Source organism: Taurulus bubalis (assembly GCF_910589615.1).
Source record: "Taurulus bubalis genome assembly, chromosome: 12".
In the NCBI taxonomy this organism is placed as follows: Eukaryota; Metazoa; Chordata; class Actinopteri; order Perciformes; family Cottidae; genus Taurulus; species Taurulus bubalis.
The window spans coordinates 26,467,374-26,476,124 of NC_136600.1; the positions used below are offsets into that span (position 1 = coordinate 26,467,374).

At 44.5% G+C, this 8,751-nt stretch overlaps 1 protein-coding gene across 1 annotated transcript; it reads left to right on the top strand.

Annotated features, from left to right (window-relative positions):
- Positions 1-1,348: 1,348 nt before the first annotated feature.
- ccne2 (cyclin E2) lies at positions 1,349-7,012 on the top strand (the record flags this gene model as incomplete). The annotated part of the gene is made up of 11 exons (XM_079227393.1): positions 1,349-1,362; positions 1,529-1,610; positions 1,721-1,774; positions 2,385-2,527; positions 2,946-3,081; positions 3,169-3,315; positions 3,452-3,547; positions 3,713-3,847; positions 3,931-4,042; positions 4,440-4,597; positions 6,902-7,012. 11 exons carry the CDS (start codon positions 1,349-1,351, stop codon positions 7,010-7,012), a joined length of 1,188 nt encoding a protein of 395 aa, XP_079083519.1.
- Between the last annotated feature and the right edge of the window lie 1,739 nt (positions 7,013-8,751).

Sequence of the window (8,751 nt, forward strand, 5' to 3'; positions counted from 1 at the left end):
CGCCGGAGAGCTCCTGAACCGTCATACATGTATGTTTATAACATACTATCACTTTCACAGGCTCCTAACTGTCTCCATCGAGCCATTACAGCTTAAATACCCGCTTTTCTCGACGCACTTCGGGTCCGGGCCAGCGAGGCCATACCTGTGTCTTCAACGTGTGTTTAAACCTTACCAGAGCGCGTTTCCCTCCATATTGTGCTCTATCCCGCCTCGCTGACTCCTGCGTGTTATTCCGGATGTGTGTTAGTGAGACTTTTATGTTTCTAGTGGCGTTTATGTGTGAAAACACATTGTGTTTGCTTCTGTAGCTTAACACAAAAAGTCTTTCTCCCCCGTCCACCGCGTGGTGGTCCCGGTTCCCCCGGCTTTAATGGCTTTAATCCCGGCTGTGGTTCTGGGTCGTTGTCCCGGAGACATTAATCTAGTCGTTCCCGTGTTTTAAAGCCGTTTTTTCGAGTTTTCCCCCCAAAAGCGGCCGCAGCTTTCCCGCAGCAGGCTCGGATCCTCCCGCTTCTGAGCCGCGGAAATTGGCGCGTCTTTGAGTTTCAATCCCGCAGAATAAAGTCCATATTTGTGCGTTTTCCCGCAAAAAAAGCACACTGATGTGGCCCCGAGACGTTGGCGTCGGTACCGGAGCCGATGCTTTTGGGGTGAAACTTAGCATTTTGGACTTTTTTTTGTTTGAAATCGAGGGAAACCAGCAGCCCCCCTCTTTCCCTCCACAGCCGCCTAGCTGCGGCTCGTCTGCTGCTTCTACACTGTTGTTATTACACTGTTGCGTGTTTTAAATAAAGTTTTACAGCACTGTGCTCATCATCAACGTCTCACCTGGGCTTCGGCTCAGTTAAAGCACCTTTACTGGTTTACTGGAGCTACTTTGTCTCCTTGCTGGGGGCCACTAGCTACCATGAGCTAACGTTACACACCGGGGCTCGAACATGTGACGTTCTGCTGCCCTTCATTACACTGTTCTGATAACTGTTCCACTACAGCACTGGTATGAAGAGCCTCTCTGGGTCCACGAGCTCTCATGGGCTCTAATAACAGTGTTATGGTGGTTTTTCTTGGTTCTGGTCTTATTTAACCTCAGTGGCTCCTCAGGGCCCTCCAGGAGGTGTGTGTGTATCTATCTATCTATCTATCTATCTATCTATCTATCTATCTATCTATATATCTCTATATCTCTATCTATCTATATATATATATGTATATATATCTCTATATCTCTATCTATCTATATATCTCTATCTATCTATATATCTCTCTCTGCTTAACACTACCTGTGTGACGTAAAGCTCACCTGTATTCTTTCTGTTTCAGCGGAGCCGTAGATTCACTCGACACGATGTCCAGACGCAGGTGAGCAGAAATCCGTCACAGTTATTATTTTCTGATATTAATAAAAGAAAATGTCTCTCGAACTCGAGAAGAATACAACTTCTTATAAAACCCACGTGGGAAATCTAAATTGACCCGCGATGGTTCCTTTTTAGACGTTTATGTATTTGTTTATTTATTGTTTCAGCGGTCGCATCACTTTGCAAACCAGAGACTCGAACGCACTCGAGCCGACCGTCAAAGTCCCGCTGAAGAGGAGGAAACCAGAGGTGTGTGTGTGTTTTATTATCAGTTGCATCTGATTCCAGGTGTTTTAATATTACTATTCATGTGAATGTAAGCGCTGAATCCAACTCACCGGCTCATGTTGTTCTCTCAGCCCTCAAAGAGAAAACTACAACCTGCTGCCAAGAAACAAAGCTATGAAATACAGGTCAGTGTGTGTGTGTGTGTGTGTGTGTGTGTGTGTGTGTGATAAGTGTGTGACTAGTCTATTATCTGTGTTTCGTGTCCCCCTCCCTCTCGTTGGTTTGAAACTAGTTTCATGAGTTTGTTGATTCAGCAGAAACATCTGTTTGCTAGTTTCCCTCTTTTCTGTGTTGAGCGTCCATTTTGTTATTCTCCTAATTTATACATAAAATACCTGGTTTCTTTGCTTTTTTTTTATTTATCTTTTTGCTCCCCCTTGTTTTGTCTTCCTCATGTGATCAATGTATTGAATAAAGCAGTTCAAACTAGTTATTATATTAGTTTATTATATGAAATGAATCTTGACGGTAAAGAGGTCAGACGAGTGCAGTGCCTCCGTTTCACCAGCAGGTGTCACAGTCAGCTTGGTTTATTAACAGGTTATAAGCAGCTATACACTTTTATTTATGCCTCATTTAATTACAGATGAACTTTATGACCTTCTATACGTTACATTGAAACATTACTAAAAAGGTTTTAAGGAGAAATTAACAACTTCTGTGTAGTTTTATGGGCCGATATTGTTTCATGGAGGTTTGTGAACGATGGAATAAGAGTTTTGTGGTCTTTTCCAGAAGTGTTGGTCGGAGGACGGGGCGAGTCCGTGCGTCCTCATCGAAACGCCCCACAAGGAGCTGGAGCCCGCGGACCCGTCCAGCTTCAAGCAGTACAGCTTCAAGAACCTCTTCATCCAGTCCTCCCCCATCCCCCGCCTCAGGTGTGTGTGTGTGTGTGTGTGTGTGATCTCTGATCTGTGTGTTTAACACCTCAGTGACGCTGCCGTTACTCGGCTGCTTCTCCGCCCGACTTTGCTTTCAGAGTTTAATGCCGTCGTTCGCAGCCAATTCTCCGTCGACGCCTTTAGTGATTTAATCTTCTCTTTGTGAGCGACGGAGGATTTTAAACACAAAACCTGGAGCTCCTGTGTGTGTGTGTGTGTGTGTGTGTGAGATCTCTCTGCTACGCAAAGGATTGTGGGTCAAAATAGTCTAGACTGAGAGAAAACAAACATAAAACAGGAAAACGTTTGCTTTAAAGTAAAAACAAATAAACAGGTAGCTTAGCGTTGTAGTTTTTTCCTCGTCGGAGCGATAATACCAAGATGGCGGCTCCTAAATGCGTCCCCCCCTCTGCAGTTGGGCCAGCTCGGACGACGTGTGGATCAAGATGCTCAACAAGGAGCTGAAGTACGTCCACGACAAGAGTTACCTGCAGCGGCACCCCAAGCTGCAGCCCAAGATGAGGGCCATCCTGCTGGACTGGCTGCTGGAGGTGAGCGCCGCCGCTAGCTCCTCCCCCTGCACTCTAGCTCCTCCCCCTGGACTCGGGTCATTGACTCCATGCGTTGCTCTGTTGCAGGTGTGCGAGGTGTACTCGCTCCACCGGCAGACGGCCTACCTGGCTCAGGACTTCTTCGACCGCTTCATGCTGACTCAGGAGAACGTCAACAAGGATTACCTGCAGCTCATCGGCATCTCGGCGCTCTTCATCGCCGCCAAGATAGAGGTGAGTCTCCTCGTCATCCTCCTTCTTCTTCTTCTCGGCGTCTGACGCAAAGACGCTGGCGATTCTGTGATGTCGCGTCATCTTTTGTTCTAATCGCACCGCGTTGAGCCGCTTTCCTTCTTCTTCTCCTCTTCAGGAGATCTACCCTCCTAAGATCACAGACTTCGCCTACGTCACAGACGGCGCCTGTGACATCTGGGACATCCAGCGCACCGAGCTGCACATCCTGAAGGTAGCGGCTCAAATATGACATAACAAAATACACTGTGTGGTTATTCTATTGGAACATACTATACTCGTTTTATTTAGAACCGGCTTTACCATCTGTATGTACAGGAGACGTCATGTGACTAGAAGTACAGTCGATGACCCGTGTCTTGTTGTCGTCGTCCTGCAGGCGCTGAACTGGAGCCTCTGCCCCGAGACGGCCATCTCCTGGCTGAAGCTGTACGCTCAGGTCGACGCCCAGACGGACGGAGAGAACTTCCTGGTGCCGCAGTTCTCCCAGGAGACGTACATCCAGATCACACAGGTAGCGTCACACCTGAGCCTTAGGGGGGGGGGGGCTACTGACCCACAGTACTAACCGTGTGACCTTTTGACCCCTGTGTGCAGCTGCTGGACCTGTGCATGCTGGACATCAACGCGCTGGACTACAACTACAGCGTCCTGGCTGCTGCCGCCTTCTGCCACTTCTCCTCCTTCGACGTCGTTCACAAAGTCTCAGGTGAGTTCTCCATCTTCACCGTGTGTGTGTGTGTGTGTGTGTGTGTGTGTGTCTGCTACGACATTGGCTCAAAATAGTCTAGCTCAAGATGTTTGGTTTTAAAGTAAAAAAACAAGGGAGATTTATTTTGTAGTTTTTCACTGTCGGAGCGATAAAACAAAGATGGCTGCTCCTAAAATATGTGTAGTTATTAATTAACTACTAACATGTTTCCAGCCTCTCCTCCTCACTCCTGTTCACCAGTCAGAGTTTCTCTCTTTGGTCACATGACTGTTGGTCGGTTTATTTGTGGAGACATTTTAAATGAAATGAGCTCAGTTTTTGATGCTTTTTCTGACCGCCGCATTCGTCACACATGATGTGTTCAAGGACCGTCGTAAAGCTGTGTCTCCTGCAGGTCTGACGTGGGACGGCGTGTCTCCTTGTGTCCGCTGGATGAGTCCCTTCATGGACGTCCTGCGCTCTCAAGCGCCGCCGCAACTCAAGAGCTTCCCCAAAGTGAAGGCCGACGCCCGGCACAACATCCAGACACACACGTCCTACCTGGACCTGCTGGTGAGCGAAACACACACACACACACACACACATACACACACACACGTCCTACCTGGACCTGCTGGTGAGCGAAACACACACACACACACACACACACACACACACACACGTCCTACCTGGACCTGCTGGTGAGCGAAACACAAACACACACACACACACACACACACACGTCCTACCTGGACCTGCTGGTGAGCGAAACACAAACACACACACACACACACACACACGTCCTACCTGGACCTGCTGGTGAGCGAAACAAACACCCCTACGAGTCCTGCTGGCTGGAGAAACAAGAAGGACGCGTATCTGATCAATAATAATAGTTTACTAGTGAAACTACACTTATTAATATAGAGAGTATCACACCGGTGTGATTGACAGTGTTTACGTTTATTAAATATTCATATCTTCGCTAAAAAACGGCGCAGAAATAAGAATCTAGTCTCCGCCCCTCCTCTGTGAGCTCCTACGCGTCTCTCACAGGAGCTCACAGGCTGTGAGTCGGTGTGGAGCTCCGCCTTTCACCGTGATTTGTCAATTCAGATGTCCGTCAACATTTTGTGTGAAACTACCAATGAACACGCAGGAAATCCCTAAGGACCCACCCACGCTGTAAAAGACACTGGTTTCAGTCAGATAGACAACACACTGCCCACTGAAACCAGTGTAAACCAGTGTAAACCAGTGTTCTCTTGCAGTGTACTGGAGAACTCAGAGAGATGGCCGCTCTGCTCCGGTCAGCTGCTCAGTTTTACTCTGCAAGGAGCGACGAGCGACTCAGAGCAGCTCTTCACTTTTACTCTGAGAGACAAGACACCAGACCATGCGCTGGTAAAGAGTCCTAGTATTCACATATATGCATTGTATTCATATATTTCACTGCTCTTGTGACCCTAAGACCTTTAGTAAACCAGTTTCCATCAGCAAAACATAGTGAAGTTATGTTTTCACAAGAGATATGAAGAATTTAAAAAGAATTGAGCTCATGTTTTTCAGCTTTAGGGTCATATTATCTATTTACACTGTGTGGAGCCTCACTATACAGAGAGCTGGGATTGTTCTGCAATGTTTGATGTAACCCATGGGTTTATATCTCATATGCAAGTGACTTTAAAAGGTGAATTTAAGAAATTATGTAAAATCTAGAAAACGGCCTCAGACCCTGAAGGGTTAATATGAAAACTACAAGTTATTAAACTCAGTAAAGCAACAACCTGCTATGAGTAAATTACTTTAGTGTTGTCGCTCGACTGGAAGATTAAAACACAAACTTATACATAAAAAACTACAATGTGTTTTTCTTCTTTTAAATATATATTCTTTTCTTTCTTATTATCAAATAAATATTTAGTCAAACAAAACTCTATCAACTATTATTCATATTTTAAAGTGACGTTAAGCTGCTTCACTTTAGTTTTCACCACTAAATATGTATCGATAAATAATTGTTGCTTTTATGTTTGTGACAAAAAAAAAAAAAAATATATATATATATATATATATATATATATATATATATATATATATATATATATATATATATATATATATATATATATATATATATATATATATATATATATATATATATATATATATATATATAAAAATAAGCTCAGGATCTTCTCTGGTATTTGAAGTTGCCTTTCGTGGAAAACTCGGTTCTGTTCGGCATAAAACATTCAGCCAGTTTTAATTTTCACTGAGCAGAGCCTGAACGCATCATCATGTAACTGAAGTGAACCGCCGCTGGTTCTCCGTTAGCGGTGCTGCTAACGTTGCTAGCTCTCCTCCTGTTGGTTCTCCGTTAGCGGTGCTGCTAACGTTACTAGCTCTCCTCCTGTTGGTTCTCCGTTAGCGGTGCTGCTAACGTTACTAGCTCTCCTCCTGTTGGTTCTCCGTTAGCGGTACTGCTAACGTTACTAGCTCTCATGTTGGTTCTACGTTAGCGGTGATGCTAACGTTGCTAGCTCTCCTCCTGTTGGTTCTCCATTAGCGGTGATGCTAGCGGTACAGCTAACGTTACTAGCTCTCATGTTGGTTCTACGTTAGCGGTGATGCTAACGTTACTAACTCTCCTCCTGTTGGTTCTCCATTAGCGGTGCTGCTAGCGTTACTGCTAACGTTACTAGCTCTCCTCCTGTTGGTTCTCCGTTAGCGGTGATGCTAGCGTTACTAGCTCTCCTCCTGTTGGTTCTCTATTAGCGGTGCTGCTAGCATTACTGCTAATGTTACTAGCGCTCCTCCTGCTGGTCTACACTCTGATTGGTGGATCTCTGATCATGTGACTTCGTTCCCCTGCAGAGTAAGTCTCGGGACCATCAGCTCGACAGCCTGGACTGCCAGCTGTCGCCGCTCGGCGTGGGAACGATCCTGACTCCGCCCAGCAGCACGGAGAAACCGGCCAATCACTGAACACGCTACCTCTCTGCCTCCGAGGCGACCCCGAGGCGACCTCTCGGACGCGTCGCCAAACTTCATGTAGCACGTTTTTGTTTTTATTTCAGGAAACACTAAATTGAGAACCGGATCCTGTCGGCCATTTTTTCTTCTTTACTTTGATTTTTGAAAACCTTTTTTTTATTTTTTTTAAGGATTTACAGACCGAGTAGTTTGAACTTGGGTCTCGTCCGGCTGCTGCTTCTTCTCTATTGTTATAATTTAATTCAGACGTCTTAGTTTGAGAAGAAGCCGAACATCTTGAGCCTTTTTAATAATTCTTGATTCTGTTTTGACTCGGCTGGAGTCTAGACGTCAGGTTTTCTCCTCACGAAGACGTGTCGTCCTGGTTCTGCTCCAGGAGCCGAACACACTTCACGTGTTGAGCGTCCAGAAACCTGCAGGAGTGTTGGAACGCACCCCGCCCCTCTTCTCATTTTGTTTTTAATCTTTATTATCGTTGCAACCTCGTTGCACATCGTTGTTACAATTCCTGGGAAACTTGACATGAATAGGAGAACTGCATATGATTGTGCAAAAGTGTTTAAGTGCTTGTATTTATTGATAAGCCTTAGTGTGTATATGTACAAACAAATCTTTCAGTGACGGATGAGCTCAGTTTGATTGCTGCCGAATGCAAAAGCTATTTATGATTTTTGCTCCTGTTGAATATTCCTCCTCCTGCGAGTGCCTTTTAAATCCGTGTGAACCAACAACCATGTGACCGGACGGCGACCAATGTATGACTGTGTAAATAGAGCAATTCAGAAATGTGTGATTCTTCTTTTATATTGCAATGTTTTAAATAAATGAAGTGTGAAGGTTTCTGTCCTGTGAGGCGGATTAAAGAGGTACAAATACTTCTCTGTGTACTTTGGTCTCTGTGTACTACGACCTCATCACTTCAGGTAGGTCACTTTACTTTAAACAGTCTATAATCTATAATATGGCTTTTTAATAACCTTTTGGGAAAACTAATATGCCGTACTTTACGATATATATAAGCGGTGTTTTAGTTTTTTGGTGACTTCTCACTTTTTGACACTGAACTGACTTTAATTCTATAATGTCATCATTGTAATTTATTTATAATAAGTAATTGTGTAATGTATCAAATGAACAATTTACTTTGACTGCTGGACGTCACTGAACACAATTACTTCTTTTCATGACTCAAACTAAACGGTAAAAATACTTTTTCTTCTGGTCGGTTTATTAAAACAAAAGTAAAGCGATACAAAGAATGAAGCTCCTCCTTCATACTAACGAGTTTGAAAAGGTTCTATCTCTAAGTCGTATGAACCCCTATCAGTTCTAATGTCTTATTTTATATTGTTTTAAGAATTTATTTGTGAAAATAAATCTTTTAAAAAAGTCACTTTTATAGCATATTTTGATCATAACTGAACGTCCAGCATGATATGAGCCAGATTCCCCAAAATGCCCCTGGAGCGGTCCAGAGTTTTTCCTTAACACACATCCTAATAACACCTTGATGGGGAGACTAGGACCTAAAGAATCTGAATCTGCAACAACGATCACAATAAAACCAAACATAGGAAGGAGTTTCAGTCCAAAAATTGTCGTTCGGTTCAAAAATGAATAATGTTATGGCAAAGCGTTGTCCCATGTAGGCCTGCTGGGGACCGACATGACCAGCAGCCTCCGGGTTGCTCTGTGGCTTCAGGGGCGCGAGCGGAGCAGGAAGCCCTCAG